Source organism: Ixodes scapularis, unplaced genomic scaffold, assembly GCF_016920785.2.
Source record: "Ixodes scapularis isolate PalLabHiFi unplaced genomic scaffold, ASM1692078v2 PGA_scaffold5__190_contigs__length_132052651, whole genome shotgun sequence".
Lineage (NCBI taxonomy): Eukaryota > Metazoa > Arthropoda > Arachnida > Ixodida > Ixodidae > Ixodes > Ixodes scapularis.
In genome coordinates, this window is record NW_024609880.1 from 124,607,540 (window position 1) to 124,628,921 (window position 21,382).

Consider the following 21,382-nt stretch of genomic DNA (forward strand, 5'->3'; position numbering starts at 1 on the left):
GGGATACGTTCTTTGGCCAGTTACTCCGGATTTCGTGAAGCTGCACTTCGTGAAGCCGCGGCCCCGTGACGTCACATGACGTGGCAGTTTCCCCGCTAAATTGAGCGAGAAAAATGACGTCACGTGACTTCAACACCAGTTCAGTTTCCCCACTAAATTTAGCGGGGAAAATGATGTCACACGACTTCATGTCACATGACCCATACACAAAGTCACTTTCACCGCAAAATTTAGCGGGCACATTAACGTCACATGACCTCACCGCCAATTCAATTTCTCCGCTAAATTTAGCGGGAAATTGAGTTGGTGTATAGGTTTGTCACTTTCCATATTGCAACGCGCGCGGCTAAGCCGGCGCAGCTATATGCGGAAACGGGGCACCTAAGAGCTGCGCTCTAAAAGTTGCAAGGAGGATAATGGAAGCAGTCAGAATTTACGTTGATACCGACCTCTCATTACTATATTAGACAGGCGGTAGAGCAGATATCTCCCGCACACAGGGCGACGCGGTTAACGAGAACACCGCCTCCTCACATTTCACTCTCACAGTTGGGAGTCCAACAAGAGATATATTGCCATTCCAGGTAAGGGCGTTCAAACACAATTTGTCTTTTCGACCATGAAAAACAAGGAATCGATGATACTGTGTTTGTACTAGCAGTGTCGTGCTTTCCGCAACTTTGACTTGTCTTTCTACAGACCGACTCAACTCTCCGACGTCATGCCACCCCGGCGGTGCTCCTCACGGCATTGCGCATGCGCAGTGACGTCAGCAATCACTAAAAAGTGAGGAAATTATCGACGGACACTTATTATTGTTGTAAAGTGTAAAGTGGGATATAAATTTCATTATCTTGAACAATCTGACGAATTGTCAGCAGCTTTACGAGCTTGTTTGTTCTTTGTTTCTGCATCGCCGAGTGAAAAGGCCGCCTGTTGCGGGTTGTGCGCGGGGCATTCGGGAACCACTAGATAAACTACGCGTCTCTTCCCCGAGTTTCCCGTGGGTAACGCCATTTTTGTGCTTAGTACAGTGTGTGCGCAAGTGGCGATCCATAAGAAATGCGACTTCCTGAGCTCTCCATGCGCTGTCAGGAGGCGTCTCTTGGTGTCCCGGACCAACATTTCTGGAAACCTTACCCCGCGATTTCAGATCAAGCTTTCAGACGATTTGAAGCTCCAAGAGGCATAACTGTCTCCGAAGTTGTGTGGGCAGTCTTGCCCGAGACACAATCGGCAGATGTGGAAAAGTGTTCTCCGCCGAGGAGGATCGGGCACCACGTACCTTGTTCCACGAAGCTGTGACGTTCTTGAGCAGGACGGCGCAGTTCTGGAGTTTCGGTCGAAGCTTGGGCCCGTTGAGCAGCGACGACTGCTCCTGCTCTTCGAGCAGCAGGAACTTCTGCAAAAGACACAACGCGCTCGCTCTCGGGCAGTCGAGAAAAGTCCAACACGGGTGGGTCCGTGAATGTTTAGAAAGGTAGAACATCTGTTTACGGCGGCCGAAATACGCCATTGTTCCAAGTTATTGAGTCCTGCCGTCGACGGAGCCACTAACCACGCTTGTGCGTCTCGCTAAAAACAAAACGATTCCCCCCCCTTCCCCCCCCCCCCCCCCCCAATGACTAACCACATCTTCACGCCAACAAATTGAAAAAGTGGCGGACCTGTTCATCAACATGGCGGAACGCGGCTTAGAAAATCAAAAAGGCGCGTTGTGAAACCGTAGGAAATGACAAGGGCTGGGGACGAGAAAAAACCGAAAAGGTCGCGTGCCGGGGGGTACACACAGAGCTGTGATTGCGTGCTGATTCATCTAGAAGATGCAACAAGGAGAAACGGCCGTCGTTGTGGCCTGGTGGACAGGAGGACCCACCTGTAGCCTTCGGATGGAGACGAGAGTCTCGGCGCCTTGGCCCACGCCGAAGGGGAAGTAGAGCGTCATGGCGAGCCGGAGGCTGTTGAAGAGCGCCATGCTGACGAACACGCACTCCGAGGTGAGCGTGTTTCCCAGCAGGGCGAACGTGACGAAGCACAGGAACAGCACCAGCTTGGACGACATGAAGAACAGGCCCATGTTGACCGCACGCAGCACCGACGTCTGCCGGATCCTGCGCACCTCGCGTCTGCCACGACCTGGTCAGATCTCCGACTGGCTTAGCACATAAATAACGAGGCGTGCTGCGTTCGGCTTTCACTAATTCAAGTCCTTGTTTCCCTCTTGAGCTTGAGGCGACGTTAAAGTTTAGACGCTCTGGCCTCGTTATTTGGGAGGTGTTGTCTGTGGACCTGAGGGGGCACCGGCCCAACGAGCCCGGCGGCAGACACCCGAGGCTCGCAACGGTCCGAGACAGAGTCGCCGGGCCATCCGGTTCCACCAAAAGGCTTACCTGCGCATGGCGTCGACCAAGTTAGCGAAGGGCGTCTCCCACGAGTACATCTTGATGACGCGCATGCCGGCCACGAACTCGTTCACCTGCCGGATGCGCTCGTCGGTCAGGGCCGCCGTCTTGGCCCTGCAGAGCCACACCGAGCAGAGACAAGCTCACTCGGGGCTGTTCAACAAAACGTGCGGCACGGCTATGTGTCAGACGAACGCCATTTACACGCGAACCAACGAGGACTTTCAAGATGTCGGGCCCGTTCTCCATGCCCACCCTAAACATCCTAAACCAGTGGCGTTCGTCGGCTTGATAGCTGTTGGATATAACGTACTAAATAGCTAATGCGCTCAGCAAAGACTAGAAAGAAAAAAAAAACAGGTTTTGCAGCAGGGCCAGAAAAAACCTTGATTGTCTTAATGTAGCGTTTAATGCAGCGTTTAATGCGTACATTAGCTATTTTAATAAATTGTATCGGTCGAATATCAAGCTGCTCTTGAAAGTTGATATCGTCGGTTCGGCGTCTGTGGACTGAACGTCGAATTGTTATATTGGGGTGTTAAATATGGGACATATACACCCCCTATTTCTTAGAGTGAATCACTTCGGTCTAGATCCCATTTTAAGGCAAGTTCCTTTCAAGTCAATTTCATATGGGCTATGTCCAGTACTCCGTCTCGCTCTACGTAGCGAGGCTCCTGTGATGCTATCGATGTAACAGAATGGGTCACGTGACCGACACCTGCGAGAAAAGAGAGACATGTGCAAAGTGTGCGGAAAAACACAAGACCAAAGAGTGCGATAGTGAAAACGTCCGCTGCGTGAACTCTCGTCGGGACCACGCCGCCACGTTAAACTTTTGTCCAGTGCTGAGGAAGGAACGGCAAGTCTGCGGACAATGCGCCAGGACGGCCTTTACCTACAAAGAGGCATGCGCGGTTCTTGGAAGAAGTCAGCCTGAGTGGTCTCGAGACACTCGGAACACGGCAGCAACATGCAAGGCTAGGATAACGGAACAACACCAAAGGCAAGGGTCCCTTCAGCAACGTCAGGACAAGAACGCAAGGGGCAAAAAGAGGGAGGCTACAGCCAACACTCTCCGCCGACATAAAGCAGGCAGACAGACCCCAGATCTTGAGAAAGGGGATTAAACAGAAAGACAGCGATTCTTCGCCAGCGTGACGAAAGCAGCCTCGAGGCCGGCAGAAGGGACGGACGCAGCAATCCTCAAGATGATCTCGCGCATGTTCATAGTAGTGAGCCAACTCGGAGAAACCCGGGTACATACGCCAAAGGCCGTCTTTGCACTGGGGGCACTGGAAGCCGTAAGGGTAACCAATGAGGTAATCATCCAGCAAAAATCGACCCCAACGCCTTCGAAAGCATCACAGAAGCAGCACTCCGCAGCTCCTAGGAGTCAACACGCCGGAACCTGTGCAGCCCATGACGACTGAGCGAGTCCCCGGACCCATGAAGTCGAAAACGGCAGCACCGACCGCGCTTGACGGGTTGTTTCTCCCTGCCACCGCAGCTTGATGGTGTCGCTGTGATCCCTCTTCGTGCGCTTTAACTCCCTCCAGGTCACTAATTAAGCTACGCTCAGCGGCGGCGGCAGTCGGTGTGTCTATGGCTGCCTCTACTTTCCGCGTCCTTGCAGCAATTCTTCCTCGGGATCCAGCGGTCAAATTCACGGAGTCACTGTGGAGACTTGCACGCTCCTCATACGGAACACCACTGCACACCCCCACGTGCATCTGTCATGTCAACTGCTTTCTATGCGCGAAGCTAGATCGTGCTGACGTCAGCTGCCCTGTTGAAATATGAATCCCCTTTCCTCGCCACATGGGCTCTCCCCCTGGCTTCGACCGATGAGCGGCCGCGCTGTCGAGCGACGGACGAACGCACATCGTTTTGGAACCGCGGAATAAAAGCGAGACCTGAGTTTGGAGAAGGCCCTGCCGAGGCAGCCCTGGAACGGGATGTAGAGCAGGACGAAGGAGATACCCGCCAGGCAGCTGACGCCCAGGTGCTGCCACAGCACCCAGGTGATGACGGCCGTCTGCAGGGGCCCCGCCACCAGGTACGGCACGAACAGGACAGACTGCGGGGCAGGGGATCGCGTCGAGGCACTTCCTCGAGGGCATCTTGGTTAGGGACATACCTGGTCGAACCTGTTCACGTCGTTGGACAGCAGGTTCACCATCTGGCCCACCGCGGTCTTGGAGAGCGCCGCCTGACTCAGCCGAAGGGCCTGCAACCCGCTTTTAGATTAGAAAGATTTCCGAGAAGAGTTTGAATCGGCGCTCACTCTGGCCGGTGGCACGCATTCTGGTCGACTGCCACCTTGTCATGGACAATATGAGCCGCAACACCGCTTTTTTTTTTTTGCGTCTGTTTTTTTGGAAGTTCCGTTACCTCTGGTTTTGTCAGATTAGTTCCAAGAATGGAACTGAAGCGTACCAGCACTATTTTAAAACAAAGTTTTTTTCATTAGAAACCGGCACGTAGGCCAGCAATGGGCCAGCAATGGATGAAGGACTGTTGAAGCTCATGCTGACCGCGATAGTAGAGTAGAAAACTGGAGAGGAGTAAATTTGTTTGCAAACAAATAGATCAAAAAATTTTAGTCTCTGGTTATAATATATATTTTAGATACGCCGGGGTCGCACGCGGGGACGAGCGCAAGAGCTCCAGAGGGTGCGGGGCTTTTCAACTTCAGAGCAAGCTTGGCACCGACGGTCACTTCGTCGGCTTGCATTCCCTCTGCCTCAAGTGCCTAAGCAAGACAACAGCGGAACGGAATCAACGCCCTCAAACAACGAATCCAATAAAAATGAGGTATGAGAGAGGAGACATGAGGCGGCATTCTTCAAAAACTTTTACTAATTAAGGAATGGGTTGCTAAGGCCTAGTTTAGGTGTCGTACTTTCCCAATACTTATAGGCACTTTAATAATATATATTTTTTCCGTTTTTTTTATTTTTGTTGTTGTTTTATAGAACGAGGTCTTGAAAACTACCGAAAAATCCAGTATAACTTTTCACTGTCCGGATTATGGAACCGGAAATATGTTTCTGGAAACCAGATTGCAGACAAAGGAATAATTTCTGAAAACCTAAAATATAGATAGAGTCCAGATAGAATCCAGATAAAGATTGCAGACAAAGGAATAAATTCTTGAAACCTAAAATCCAGATAGAGTCCAGATAGAATCCAGATAAATTTCCGGTTCCATAATCCGGATAGCGAAAAGTTATACTGGATTTTTCGGTAGGGTAGGTTGTTCGTATATGTTGTTCGGAAATGCCTAAATGTGACGCGTGGTGCGCACCTTTCGGTAGACGAGGCTGCAACAGGCGACACGCATCCGCATGCCCATGCGCTGCATGTTGAAGAAGTACGGGTGGTGGGTGAAGATGTGCACGCCGCCCAGGATGGACACTCCCGAGGCGGCCAGGAGGAACTCGGTCCGGCTGATGCTGTCGGGGGCCGAGAAGTAGCGCACCACCCAGCCCAGCATCACGGGCTGCATCACGTTCTTGAAGCACTCCTGCACAACGCAACAGATAAAAATAACAAGATTTGTAGTTGTCGATCCTCCACTCATAGAGCCATTCCGATTGGGGATTGTTAAGTTTCGATATTTGAAAGACAAGAATTTGATGAGTGACCATTTCAAAGAGCTAGGAGAATGAAGAGAGAATTAAAAGAAATTTGTCTATAGCTACAAAACATCACCTTATTTCCCGACTTAAGAACCGGAACGACAGTTGCGACTTTACACATTTCGGGAAATGTTCCTGACCTTAAAGGTTTATTAAATACTGAGCACAGTACTGGCGTGAATACCTCTGATGATTTTCCCAGATCGCAGAGGGAATGCCGTCTGGCTCAACGGATATTGTTGCTCTCAATTTCTTAGTACAGAGAGGTACACATACTTCATCGATATTAATGAAACTTAGCAAGTCCCCAAATACATCTAGGAGAGGCAGCGCAGTGGAGAAACACTGTGTACTATCCTTGTAGGCTGACCTAAAATGATCAGCTAATAACTCAGGCTCGCACTTCGCATCGCTTTCATGATTATCTAGGACAATTTTTGATTCGATATGCCTTCCAGAACGTGATTTAGTGTACCTTCAGAATTTCTTCTGACCTTTTACAAGATCTGATTTTACTGAGTAATGATGTCCCTGGCTTTCGAGATTTAGAATCATTTTACAAAGTTTTCTGCAACTTTTAAATTCTACCTCCCACTTTCGTAGGCCGCTTTCCTTAAACCTCCTGTGAAATAAGTATTTTTATAGCGGTTTTAGCTGACTGAAAAAACAGCTAAGAAAGCGAAATTTAGTAACTGTTCTCAAAGTAATAAACCTATCCCTTGTCTCCCGAGTACTTCGCGTAAAAAGCATAACCTTATCGTTTACATCAGGAGAGACCAACATCGATGCCCAATCAAAGCTTCAGAAATGATGGGTATCAAGAATTCTGACCGCCTCATGCAGTAATAAACGAGAGTCTTGAATTTATTATTGTAGTTGGTCTCCACCAAATTGTCAAAGTAGCCAAGAGAGGTGACTCAACTCTAGCTTTATTTTGTACTACCCATCCTGATTGCATAAGTGATGTGCCAAACTTGTTTTTGTTTAGTGACCACACTCTTTTAAATATCAAACTCTCTGTTGATGTCCCTGTTTCTGAAACGGCAGAAAAAATAATTCGGAATTTCGCCAGAACCGATGCCGTCAGCATCAAAGCTATATTTATTCATTCATTCATTCATTCATTCATTTGTTTATTTTTTTTGTGTTCATGATGCACAGTTAACATAGAGCAAAAAGAAGTATAATTCTACAAATTGACAATAGAAAACTTGAACGCTACAAAGATGCTACAAAGATGGTTATAGATTTGTAAGAAAAAACTTGAACGCTGCAAAAGAGGGGTTAAAAATGTTAATGCAAGAATCATTGAAAGTATTATACAAGGTCTGAATACGTGTCACGGGGCAGGATCGGAAGAATTCATTAACATAAAATGGAAGAGAATTTCGCAGAAACCTTCTCGGAACATGAATATTTATCGATGAAGTTAGGTCAGGGCAATCAATGACTCCGTGAAGGCATTTGAACAAAAATATAAGATCTCTGTCGCTTCGTCTGGCACTCAAAGTAGAAGAATTGTATCGCTCTAAAAGTGTTCTATATTCAAAGTAAACAGTGCAACCAACAAAGCGGGCGTAAAAAATTCGAAAAAAAACGTTTCTGGACATTTTCAATCGACTCTCGGTGCGTACGCCCAATAGAATTCTACACAACTGAGGAAAACTCTAGCTTAGACCTAATTAACGAAAAATATAACTGCATAATACAGGCCGACATGGAAAACTCGCGTGTAATTCTGGATATGACACCTAACGTACGAAAAGACGCGTTGACAATGTTATTGACATGTGTATTAAATGACAGAGAAGAGTCTATATAAACTCCAAGATCACGAGTGCAATCCACCCTTTGCAATGGGGCATTGCCGAGTTGGTAACAAAAATGAAAAGGCCTTAGCTTCTTAGCAAATGACATAACAATAGTCTTAGTGGGATAAGTGTCAGCCTGTTGAGACTACACCAATTGCTCACTGAGTTTACATCATCCATTAGTTTCACACAGTCCTCTACATATACTATCTGCCTAAATAACTTGATGTCATCGGCGTATTGCAGGATTTCTGAATGAAGAACACAGGAGCGAAGGTCGTTTATGAAAACATTAAAAAGAATCGGTCCAAGAATGAACCCCTGGGGAACACCAGACAGGGTGACAAAAGGCCGGGAGAGATGACCGAGGATACGTACAAAATTCTGTCTATCGGACAAATAATTGTGAATCAATATGCATAATGTAGTACCCATACCATACGATTTCAGCTTTTGTAAAAGTAGCGAGTGGTCAACCAAATCAAATGCCTTAGACATGTCAAAATATACAGTGTCAACCTGACCCCGCTGACACACAATAGGCGAAACGAAATTAAGAAAAGACACCAAGTTTGATTCCACTGATATTCCGCGCACAAAACCGTTTTGTGAGGGCAGGATTTTATGTTTAAAAAAGTTCGAAATATGTCCCGAAAGTACTATTTCGTAAACCTTTGCAAATGGACATAATAATGAAATGGGTCTATAGTTTCTTGGATCATCTGTTCTTCCTTTCTTATGTATCGGCACGGTTATCGCGTTTTTTGAAATCGAAGGAAAAGTGCAAGTGGATAATGAAAGGTTAAAAATATGCGTTAGAATGGGTGCGAAAATGGAAGAGCATCCTTTGACAATAAAACTCGGGATACCGTCAAATGCGACTGATAACTTAGGTTTTAGTTTTTGAATTGCAAGTTTAATGTCAGAGATTTCAAATAATGGGATTGATAGGCAATCGCTACCACTGTCACCAACGTCAGACGCAGATAAACCATTCCGGCTACAAGAATATACAGAGGCAAAATAGCTCGCAAAAACGTTCGCTACATCTTCGGGTTCACTAATCGAAATTCCAGATGAGTCAGCGATGCTTGTTGTCGATGCGGTTGTGGCTGTACGGTTCTTGACGTACCTCCAGAACTGCAATGGGTCACAATATAAACTGCGCTCTGGAGACTCATGGTGCACTCTCTTATCGCTCTGCAACAACGACTTTGCCTACGCACGTGATTCGGAAAACTTAGCGTACCAGAACGCTGAGTCAGAAGCCTTATATTTCCTATGATAATGCAATTTGGATCTTAAAGCTGACCTCAGCTCGAAAGAATATCAGTGAGGATACCGAGTTGTTTGGGGACGTTTCTTAGGAACAAAGCGCTCAAGTGCAGACACGATATGTTTAGTAAACGCCGCTACCGCACAGTTTACATCAGTCATGTTGTATATGTGTGTCCAGTTTACGTTATCTAAATATTTAAATAGACCAAAGTAATCGCCTCTTGAAAAAGAGAACGCGTCAGGATTTATTTTTTGCTTCACGTTCCCCACGAAAAGCTTAAGGGAAGCAAGAAATGGGACGTGCCAAACATCGGGTGATACCAATGGGTTAAGGACACACACTAGGCTGTCGATGGCAAAGTTCGATAGAGCAAGATCTAGGACATTTCCTGCATGGTTTTTAAGACTATTCCATTGGTTCAGTCCCTGAAAGTTAATAAAATACAAAAGAATATTTGCCTTTGGTGAGGCATTACGAGTGGGCATGAGCTGCATAGTACTCTGGACTCCAATTTATATCAGGAATGTTGAAGTCACCAAGTATGAGTATACTCTGTCGGTCTACATCTAACTTATCTCCCACTTTATCTAACTAATCAGAAAGCATAGATGCATTAAAGTTAGGAGGAAAATAAAATGTGCCGATTATAAGGCTAGTGTTATCACGGAGAGTTATTTCAATCCAAACGGATTCGCAGTCTGACTCGAGATCAAACGTGCGAACCGCATGCAAGTGATTTTTAATTGCAATGAGGACTCCGCCACCGAAGTTTACAGTCAAATTTTCATATTCTCTGTCCTGGCGGAAGACTGTGTATTCAGGGGGAAAGTAATCATTTGTTGCAAAGGAGCTGTTCAACCAAGTTTCAGTTAATGAAACAATATCAAAATAACTTAGAACGACGTTGTTAAAAAATATATTAGCTTTTGTGCGCAACCCGCGTACATTTTGGTAAAAGAGTAAACAATTCATGCTGTGATCTAATTTGTCGTAATTGTGTCACGATCATCATTACCCAGTACCGCTCCCAAAAATGGTCTGAAAAGAGGGCCCATTGGCCAGACGTCCGCCACATTAATTGTGTTGAAGTCGTCCTCATTCACAGTTATGTGGAAAGAAGAGTAACTATCATGTTTTGTTTTCAACTTGATGCAGGTAAAAGGTTTTTTCAGCTTGATGCAGGTAAAAGGTTGATTCAGGTAAACCTATCCGTACTTTGAGCGCTCGTTTAATGCACGTTAAGTGGAACACAACTGGTGGATTTTTACGGAAATGATGCGTGACCTTATTGATCGATGCACTCCCAAATGTCGGATTATTTTTAATTCTTTATCACCGTGGTTCGTGTAGTCCGCTAAAATCAAAACAATGGCTATGCTCTTTGTTTAAAAACTAAATAAAAAATGCGAAACAATTTTTTTTTAACTATTTTTATAATATTCTGATCTCTAATCAAAAACTAAGAATGTTTGACCCTTCCGTAACGTTGCTCTTGCCGAGGCCGAGTATCCGCTCTGCGAATGTCGCTTCTCTGCGGCGCAACTGCGCGATGGGGGAAGCCTGATGGACGCATCCCCACAAGGTGTGCAAGTAAGGACTTTGCAAAGGTCGTGACGTTACGGAGAAATAATTTGAAAACAATTAGCAGCGATTTACCTTCCAAGTTTTATACCCATGAAATGCGTTATAGGGAATTGTTGGCGTGACCGGTGTGACACGTTACGCATATTTTCTTGCTAAATTTATCGCGAAACCTAAGTGGTTGTATAGGTCACGTGCCGTAAGATCACGAGACGTCAATTTCCCCCGCTAAATTTAGCGGGGAAACTGGATTGTTGTCTAGGTCCCAAGACGTTATTTATCCTGCTAAATTTATCGCGTAACTGAATTGTTGAATTTGTAACGTGACGCCAATTTCCCGCTAAATTGTGCGGGGAACCTAAGTTGATGTTTTGGCCACAAGACGTGAATTCCCCGGTAAATTTAGCGGGAAACTTATAATAATGTTTTGACCGCAAGACATGAATTTAGCTTGCCCGCTACATTCAGCGGGAAAACTGAGTTGACCTCTAAGTCACGTGGCGTCAATTTCCCCAAGGTGTATAGGTCATGTGACGACACTTTCGCGCCCAATTTAGCGGGGACACGGAATTGGTGCATACGTCACCTGACGTCAATTTTCCGCTATAATTTCCGGGAAACAGAATTGGTCTGTATGCCCCGTGAAGCTAGGCCTAGTGACAAGCAACTGTATTCGTGAATAGCTCTCGTGATATCAATTTCCCCGCCAAATTTAGCGGGAAACGCAAGGACGATCGAACGGACAAAATTTTGGGATTGGGGGTAGCGTTTAAAACCATTTCATTTTTTGAAACAAATTGCCAGCGGCCTTTACCATCAAAGTCCTATAAATATTGCATAAAATAATTTTTTTTTCTTTTTTTTTTTTGTAGCGGTTGTTTTATACGTTTGAACAGGCATTCCAGAAGTGGAGAAGCTATTTTTATCAATTGTGGGGAAACTGAATTGGTGCGTCACATGACCAGGGAAAGAGAAGGGGGAAGGGAGGCAAATGGGGAAGGAGGGCATTGTAGGAGGTTAAGGAGAGGGAAAAGAGGAGAGAGGAATGAGAGCAGGGAGACACTGTGTCACGTGAAGCATACTTCCCCCTAAATTTAGCGGAGAAACTGGTTTGGTGTAGACCAAGCATCGTAAGAGAATGGGAGAGGGTTGGGGAGCGAGGACAGGAAACCCAGGAAGGAGAGGGAAAGAGAAGGAAGGAGGGTGTAGGAAGAAGGAATTTGCGTTACGCGACGTATATTTCCCCGCTACATTTAAGGAAAAAACTTAGTTCTTAAAGGGACAATGAAGACAATTTTGGACATTTTTTGCGGCGATTGAACTGGGTTCCAGGCACCTCCCAGGCAACGTTGCCCAAATTTCAGTCGAAAGCGGCGTTTGTGTGCCGCGCAAATCAATTCAACAGTCGCGGAAATAATCGTACCGGAGTCGTTTGGGGCGACGCCCCGAGAGTGGCGGGAGAAGCCAGGAGAAGCGGAGTTCGCGCGGCGCTGCGGTTCCTAGAAGCGTGACGTCAGAAGAGACGCGTCTGCGATTGGTCGAAACGAGAGAAGTGCCCTCGGTCACGTTTTGGTTCGTGATTTTTATGAATACTGTTCCGATTGCCGCTTAAATAACCATGAAAAGTATATATTGGACCGGAAATTATTGCTAAACCGTAAATAAAACAGCATAATTGTTTTTTTCTCTGATACGCTGGACGCGAAACGGGCAACGAGCAACTATGGGCAAACAAAATAAATAAGAAAAGAACACAGCGCGGAGCACGCGGGAGACGTTTGGTTTTGGTTTCAGTTGTCGATGTACTGTTTACTTCTGGAACACGGTACTCGAAAGGATACTGCAAAGTAATAGTCACGCCAAATTTGTGCGCTGTAGATGGCTGTTCAAACGGTCGACTGAAAACCAGTAATCGTTCGAGCGACGCTAGTTTTCACGTGACGGTTGCTGTTCGCGTTCATTGACGACGAAAAAGGGACGTCCGACTGTGATGAAAACCAAAAATGGTGCTGTTTATTTTCTCCTTCTTGGGGAGCGTCCCCCGCGGAAAAGCCGGTTCCCAAAACGGGTCGCTGCCGCTTTCCCCTCGGCATCTCCCCCGCGTCCCTGTCCTTCGGCAACGCGCCACTCCGGTCTCGCCCGCGCCAATGTTGCTCGCTGCTTCGTTGCTGGGAGCCTGCAGGCCGCTTGTTGCCGGCTGAGCTGTCATCATCGGGTGATGACGGAGGACGCCACACACGAACTCCCGTGCTGTTGGTATTAGGTCATGCAACGGAGGCCCAAACTCGCTCGTCAGAACGGCATTGTCCGTGTTGACAGATATGACGAAACAACCACGCCACCGCGGTGCTATAACCCACCGCGGTAACCAGAGTATCGATCTCCTAAATGATACCGATACCAAAGATTCACACTTGACGACACTCCCTACGTCACCTCTGTTTTTGGAGTCCCAGATATGAGAATGGAGATAGTTCAGTGCCGGTTTCTTCATTTCTTTCGTAGGCACAAAAATACGCGTCACAAATGTCTCCAAAAAAAATCGGACAGCGTGCTAGGTTCCCAAGAAGCCTAAAGACACAAGTTAAAAATATTAATTAAAATTGTCTTTATTGTCCTTTTAAGTCACGTGACGTGAATTTCCCCCTGTATTTAGAGGGGAAACTGAATCGGTGCTTAGGACACTTACTTGTTTTTGCTATATTTAGCGGTGGAACTGAATTGACGTAGACGTCACGTAATGTAAATTTTCTCAGTGCGCTTCGATCAAGTAATTTAAGTTTTCCTGCTAAATTTAGCGAGAGAATTTGCGTCTCGTCACCTATACACCAATTCAATTTTTCCGCTAAATTTGGCGAAGAAATTGATTTCGCGTGACCTATGCATGAAGCAAGTTTCCCTGTCTAATTTGGCGGGAAAATTGATGTCACGTTACCTGGCGTTCCGGACGTATGCTCATATTTAGTTTCCCCGCTAAATTTGGCGGGGAAGTAGGGAGGTCCTTGCCAATTTTAATTACTTTATTTACTACACCACCCATATAAATAGAAAGGATTATAACGTATACAAATAAAACAAAGAGTAAAAAACAAAAAAATACATTCGGGACAGCTCATCAAACTTAAAAAGTGTGGTAAGAACGAGAAACATTGATCGGTAAACTAGAAAAACGAAAACAGTCGAATCTACTAGACGATGACAGACAGTCGCAGATGGCTCGAAGAAGGAACTAGAGCATCAACAGAAGTGGAAATACGTTTGATGGAAATCTGCGAGGAGAGACAGTTTCTTGCCTCGACCAGGATGAGCATGGCCACCATGCAGTAGGTGAAGCCGAAAGCCCGGACGATGGCCAGGAACAGGCTGGGCTGCTGGCCCCGCTTGAGCTTGCGCACCTCGCGCTCCCATTCCCTGAAACAAAGACACCTTCCTCAGCTCTCAGTCATAGTCTGCTTCTCTTTGTCCCGTCGCGCTGTGTCGATCAAGCAGAGACGATAAGAGCAAACCCGACTCTTCTCGGAGACTCGACTCACCGGCTGCATTGCTGCGAGGTAGTTCGTAAGCCGTCGCAAGAGGCCTGTCTTGTCTCACTCGCTCATAGTCGAGCGCAAGTGTGTGCCATTAAGGCCTGTTCGCGCACTTGCGTTTAGCCACGACCGACTGAGACAAGACCGTTTTTTAAGCCACTTGGGACGGCTTACGATCGGCTGAAGTGCTGCCTAGTCGGTCGTAGGCCGTTTCTAGAGGTCGGTCTCGTCTCAGTCGGTCGTAGTTGGTCCCAAGTGTGTGCCTTTAAGGCCCGTTCATGCACTTGCGTTTAACTACGACCGACTAAAATAAGACCGTTTTCTAAGACACTTGGGACGGCCTACGACCGGCTGCACTGCTGCGCAGTCGGTCGTAAACCGTTTCTAGAGGTCGGTCTAGTCTCAGTCGGTCGTAGTTGGTCGCAAGTGTGTGCCTTTAAGGCCCGTTCATGCACCTGCGTTTAACTACGACCGATTGAAATAAGACTGTTTTCTAAGCCACTTGGGACGGCTTACGACCGGCTGCACTGCTGCGCAGTCGGTCGTAAGCCGTTTCTAGAGGTCGGTCTCGTTTCAGTCGGTAGTAGTTGGTCGCAAGTGTGTGCCTTTAAGGCCCGTTCATGCACTTGCGTTTAACTGCGACCGACTAAAATAAGACCGTTTTCTAAGCCACTTGGGACGGCCTACGACCGGCTGCACTGCTCCGCAGTCGGTCGTAAACCGTTTCTAGAGGTCGGTCTAGTCTCAGTCGGTCGTAGTTGGTCGCAAGTGTGTGCCTTTAAGGCCCGTTCATGCACCTGCGTTTAACTACGGCCGATTGAAATAAGACTGTTTTCTAAGCCACTTGGGACGGCTTACGACCGGCTGCACTGCTGCGCAGTCGGTCGTAAGCCGTTTCTAGAGGTCGGTCTCGTTTCAGTCGGTAGTAGTTGGTCGCAAGTGTGTGCCTTTAAGGCCCGTTCATGCACTTGCGTTTAACTACGACCGACTAAAATAAGACCGTTTTCTAAGCCACTTGGGACGGCTTACGACCGGCTGCACTGCTGCGCAGTCGGTCGTAAACCGTTTCTAGAGGTCGGTCTCGTTTCAGTCGGTAGTAGTCGGTCGCAAGTGTGTGCCTTTAAGGGCCGTTCATGCACTTGCGTTTAACTACGACCGACTAAAATAAGACCGTTTTCTAAGCCACTTGGGACGGCCTACGACCGGCTGCACTGCTGCGCAGTCGGTAGTAAACCGTTTCTAGAGGTCGGTCTCGTTTCAGTCGCTAGTAGTTGGTCGCAAGTGTGTGCCTTTAAGGCCCGTTCATGCACTTGCGTTTAACTACGACCGACTAAAATAAGACCGTTTTCTAAGCCACTTGGGACGGCCTACGACCGGCTGCACTGCTGCGCAGTCGGTCGTAAACCGTTTCTAGAGGTCGGTCTAGTCTCAGTCGGTCGTAGTTGGTCGCAAGTGTGTGCCTTTAAGGCCCGTTCATGCACCTGCGTTTAACTACGACCGATTGAAATAAGACTGTTTTCTAAGCCACTTGGGACGGCTTACGACCGGCTGCACTGCTGCGCAGTCGGTCGTAAGCCGTTTCTAGAGGTCGGTCTCGTTTCAGTCGGTAGTAGTTGGTCGCAAGTGTGTGCCTTTAAGGCCCGTTCATGCACTTGCGTTTAACTACGACCGACTAAAATAAGACCGTTTTCTAAGCCACTTGGGACGGCTTACGACCGGCTGCACTGCTGCGCAGTCGGTCGTAAACCGTTTCTAGAGGTCGGTCTCGTTTCAGTCGGTAGTAGTTGGTCGCAAGTGTGTGCCTTTAAGGCCCGTTCATGCACTTGCGTTTAACTACGACCGACTGAAATAAGACCGTTTTCTAAGCCACTTGGGAGGGCTTACGACCGGCTGCACTGCTGCGCAGTCGGTCGTAAGCCGTTTCTAGAGGTCAGTCTCGTTTCAGTCGGTAGTAGTCGGTCGCAAGTGTGTGCCTTTAAGGCCCGTTCATGCACTTGCGTTTAACTACGACCGACTAAAACAAGACCGTTTTCTAAGCCACTTGGGACGGCTTACGACCGGCTGCACTGCTGCGCAGTCGGTCGTAAGCCGTTTCTAGAGGTCGGTCTCGTTTCAGTCGGTAGTAGTTGGTCGCAAGTGTGTGCCTTTAAGGCCCGTTCATGCGCTTTCGTTTAACTACGACCGACTGAAATAAGACCGTTTTCTAAGCCACTTGGGACGGCTTACGACCGGCTGCACTGCTGCGCAGTCGGTCGTAAGCCGTTTCTAGAGGTCGGTCTCGTTTCAGTCGGTAGTAGTTGGTCGCAAGTGTGTGCCTTTAAGGCCCGTTCATGCACTTGCGTTTAACTACGACCGACTAAAATAAGACCGTTTTCTAAGCCACTTGGGACGGCTTACGACCGGCTGCACTGCTGCGCAGTCGGTCGTAAACCGTTTCTAGAGGTCGGTCGTGTTTCAGTCGGTAGTAGTTGGTCGCAAGTGTGTGCCTTTAAGGCCCGTTCATGCACTTGCGTTTAACTACGACCGACTGAAATAAGACCGTTTTCTAAGCCACTTGGGAGGGCTTACGACCGGCTGCACTGCTGCGCAGTCGGTCGTAAACCGTTTCTAGAGGTCGGTCTCGTTTCAGTCGGTAGTAGTCGGTCGCAAGTGTGTGCCTTTAAGGCCCGTTCATGCACTTGCGTTTAACTACGACCGACTAAAATAAGACCGTTTTCTAAGCCACTTGGGACGGCTTACGACCGGCTGCACTGCTGCGCAGTCGGTCGTAAACCGTTTCTAGAGGTCGGTCTCGTTTCAGTCGGTAGTAGTTGGTCGCAAGTGTGTGCCTTTAAGGCCCGTTCATGCACTTGCGTTTAACTACGACCGACTGAAATAAGACCGTTTTCTAAGCCACTTGGGAGGGCTTACGACCGGCTGCACTGCTGCGCAGTCGGTCGTAAGCCGTTTCTAGAGGTCGGTCTCGTTTCAGTCGGTAGTAGTTGGTCGCAAGTGTGTGCCTTTAAGGCCCGTTCATGCACTTGCGTTTAACTACGACTGACTGAAATAAGACCGTTTTCTAAGCCACTTGGGACGGCTTACGACCGGCTGCACTGCTGCGCAGTCGGTCGTAAGCCGTTTCTAGAGGTCGGTCTCGTTTCAGTCGGTAGTAGTTGGTCGCAAGTGTGTGCCTTTAAGGCCCGTTCATGCACTTGCGTTTAACTACGACCGACTAAAATAAGACCGTTTTCTAAGCCACTTGGGACGGCTTACGACCGGCTGCACTGCTGCGCAGTCGGTCGTAAACCGTTTCTAGAGGTCGGTCTCGTTTCAGTCGGTAGTAGTTGGTCGCAAGTGTGTGCCTTTAAGGCCCGTTCATGCACTTGCGTTTAACTACGACCGACTGAAATAAGACCGTTTTCTAAGCCACTTGGGAGGGCTTACGACCGGCTGCATTGCTGCGCAGTTGGTTGCAAGTCGTCGCTAGAGGCCGGTCTTGCCTCGGTCGTAGTCGGTCGCAAGTGTGTGCCTTTAAGGCTCGTTCACGCACTTGTGTTTAACTACGTCCAACTGAGACAAGACTGTTTTCTAAGCCTCTGGTGACGGCTGACGACTGACTACATTGCTGCACACTCTGTCGTGAGCCATCGCAAGAGGCCGGTCATTTCTCAGTCGGTCGCTGTTGGTCGCAAATGTGTGCCTTTAAGGCCCGTTCACATATTTGCAACCGAGTACGACCGAGTGAGACAAGACCAGTTTTTCAGCCTCTTGCGACTTCGTAGGACCAGATGCGCAGCTGGAGTGCACGTCCTAAGCCGTCGCAAGAGGCCTAATCTCCTCCCAGCCGGTCCTGGTCCAGCCGGTCCATTTTATCGATTCGATCGGCCGGGCATTGATGGTACGCAAAAGCAGACCGTGTACTAAGTTCTACTGGAGCCGAAGTACTCGATTTTCATTTTATGAATAAGGTTTTATGTATGGGTCTTACATGGTGGCCAACCATGCTGCCGGCGGGCCTTTCACTGCTCATTTCTTTGACCAGTGTTATGTAAAGTACATTTAAAAAGTACTTGAAGTAAAATACAAAGTAAACGAGAGGTCATGTAATTTCAGTATAATAATAAGTATACCGGATGCCATGTACTTGAAGTAAAATGCTATAAATGCAATGTACTTGCAAAGTAAAATACAAATACTTTTAGCACAATCTTTAATTATGCCGTTTTATTTGCTTATACTGTGTTTCCTTTAAACTGGTATCCATTGCCCCAGGAGTAACGGGGGTGCATCACTTATTTTTGGGCACGGCGGTGAATACTGTGTAAGGTGAAGTGGCCACAGAGTCTTTGTTTTACTCTCGGTGATGAGTTATTTAACAGTTAACTTATAACTTATAAAGCACTTACTTGTATGGGTCATAGAGTCGTCATTACTTAATTTTGAAGTAACCGGATAACGTCTCGAAAAACAATGGCACGTTATCACATGACGATACGCCATGTATTTTTTTTTTTTTTTTTTTTTTTTTTTTTTTTTTTTTTTTTTTTAGGGGATGGTGAACGCTTATACTCGACCTCAGAAGTTGTGTAATCTAGTACAGGCAAAGCCAAGGGCGCGAGCACGTGGTCCTTGAAAAAGCTAATTCCACCGAGCGCAAGAAGACACTGCCCAGGTCAACGCGCTCGTCCCCGTGCTTTTCTCAGCGCTTTACACAGCATATGAAGTATAGTTATTGCCTTCTGAGGACGATAAAAAGTCTTGCGGGCACCCAGCAGCACGGATATTGTCTACCGAGTTGGCCACAAGACATAAATCCGCACTCCAACAGATAAGGTTGGGCAGTGGATGCCGAAAACAACAGGGTAATCTCGGTTTCCCAAAAGGCACTTTGTGTGTGTCCCTTGTCTACCATTGTTTCTATAGGGAGCTGCTTTATACCCTGCTTTCGTGGCAAAAAGATTCCACGGAATTTGGGGAATGTACTCTGAAGTTGGGAGTTGTACGTTGGTCGGAAAGTACCAGAAAAAAACAACATAAAGTAATAGTACAAGTACATACTAAGAGAATGTACTTGAAGTCTAGTACACGTTTGTAAACCCACTTAAAGTAGCACTTTAAGTAAATGTACTTAAAACACTTCCCAACACTGCTTCTCTATCCTCATCGTTCCTAACACTGAACTTGGCCGTCCCTTTTCGCACAGCAAAGAAATTTCGACGAGGCTTGTCTTGACTTTAGACAGCCAAGCATTGAATAATTTGGGAAACACGGATTGATCCCTTTTTACCTTACCCCTTATTTGTACCACGAGCGAAAAAACAAAGTTTGTTAAGCTCAAATGTATATATGCCGCGCTACATGGCGAAAATCCAAAATTTCTGGAATTCGAGTAGGTGCCCTACTCGAATTCCAGAACTTTTCCCACGAAAGCCACTTATTTTTGCTACAGTCAGTAGGCGACACGAGCCGGTTAAAGCTAACCGGCTCCGAGCCAACGGGCTGACACTTCATAAATAAAGCGGAGATCAAGTCGTCTGCTTCTTGCCCAGCAGTTGATGTGACGTCAGAGCTACGCCGAGCTCTGATTGGCTTTGATTGATAGGATAGTGGGTAGGCCTCAATGCTAGAGGCCTTGAGGTCTACCCACTATTTTGTTTTTCACTCAGCCAATAAGAGCACGTGCGTTTTGACCCGCAGAGTGGCGGAGAGGATACAGGCAGTGCGCACTAGGAACGAGACTCACGCCTGTAGCCGGTCGGTCTTGCGTTCGGATCGCTCCCACTTGGGACAGGCGTAGAGGTCTTCCACCTGGAGCGTCCTCCGGTAGCCCTTCTTGAACAGCGGAGTCACCCAACTGCAAGAGTACAGATTCCATCACTCTGTTGGCGCTCAAAATAAAAGGTTGCTTCGCCTTCGCTCCAAACGAAGACTTCCGCGTTCATGTTTCGCTCCACAATACTCTGGCTGGCGTGGCCAACCGCGACACAAAGGAGGACTGACCTGCAAATCACCGTATATACATAAGGGCTTCGGTTTCTGTTAAAATAATATTAAAACGGAAAAATAATACGTAGGATTGGTGAAAGGAGAACAGACACAGCGCTGACTTACAACTGAAAATTTAACTTGTGCACGGTACAGCAAGTAAACGTAAAAACAAGCGGATAGACACGAAAACAATCGACCCGATGGCACACCCCTCGGCCATCATGACGACACACCCCCACACGTACTCGCCCGACTTCCAGATAAAATCAGCCTCGTCACTCGCTAGGGCTATGGACGGAGCGCTTACACACATGGCCGCGTCATAGCTAGCAATAATAAAAAAGACCTCGTTAATTTCCCTGGCAGACTTGCTTCGACAACGTTCTCACCCGCGATGGTCAGAACTTAGTCGCATGAAATCGACAAGTGCTGATTGTTGGACAAGTTGGTATGGTACGTTAGAAAACATGATTGCGCTTTGAAGACGGGGACATAGGAAGGACAGACACCACAGCGCTCTGTGGTGTCTGTCCTTCCTATGTCTCCGTCTTCAAAGCGCAGTCATGTTTTCTAACGCATGAAATCGCTCTGTGCTGCGCATCTGTGAAGGCGCCAAGTGGCCCGTTTTTTGGGTGCCGTAAATGTGGCCAATCGGCGCTCCGGTTGTTACGACCGTAGTGTGAACTCGGCTGGACGCTTGCGGAGGCAACGACAGGTGTCCACAAATTTTGTCTGCACCTTGCAGCATGTGCAGTAAATTCAATAATTACCTTCTCCCCTCTTCGTTCACAATATTACTACGGCTGCACTTGTCAATCTTTACTCATTCCCATTATATATACGGTGCAGCCTGTCCCTATGGGGAGGAGTGGTTCCCTAGATATCTTGGAAGACGGGCCCTTTCCGACATTTGCAAGCTGAGATGACTTCCCACGTCACTGCCGCATGTCGGAAATAGCGCGGGCCTTAAATCAGCAACAATTGCCGTCTACCAAGTTAAGCGAATTCGAAACTAAACAGTACACAGAGAGCTGGTCAGAAATTTAGTCCGCCGAAACCAGTGGCCGGGATGACAGGCGAAGGTTGCGGGTTCAATCCCCGCTCCTGGCCCAATTTTTCGCCAGCTCTCTTCCCCTTTTCCTTTCCCTAACTTTAATGCAATAAATTAAAT

The 21,382-nt window shown here is 47.5% G+C and overlaps 1 protein-coding gene across 1 annotated transcript in view; it reads right to left on the reverse strand.

The window, feature by feature from the left end:
• The window catches only part of LOC8051581 (ATP-binding cassette sub-family C member 4), a 67,863-nt gene that overhangs the window by 31,052 nt on the left and 15,429 nt on the right, over window positions 1–21,382 (reverse strand). The window contains exons 2-9 of the mRNA XM_040205606.3: window positions 19,967–20,077; window positions 14,011–14,128; window positions 5,713–5,931; window positions 4,543–4,632; window positions 4,319–4,482; window positions 2,391–2,516; window positions 1,877–2,126; window positions 1,286–1,402 (exon numbers count right to left, since the gene is read on the reverse strand). Coding sequence (XP_040061540.1) covers window positions 1,286–1,402; window positions 1,877–2,126; window positions 2,391–2,516; window positions 4,319–4,482; window positions 4,543–4,632; window positions 5,713–5,931; window positions 14,011–14,128; window positions 19,967–20,077 — 1,195 coding nt within the window. The remainder of the gene's footprint in view (window positions 1–1,285; window positions 1,403–1,876; window positions 2,127–2,390; window positions 2,517–4,318; window positions 4,483–4,542; window positions 4,633–5,712; window positions 5,932–14,010; window positions 14,129–19,966; window positions 20,078–21,382) is intronic.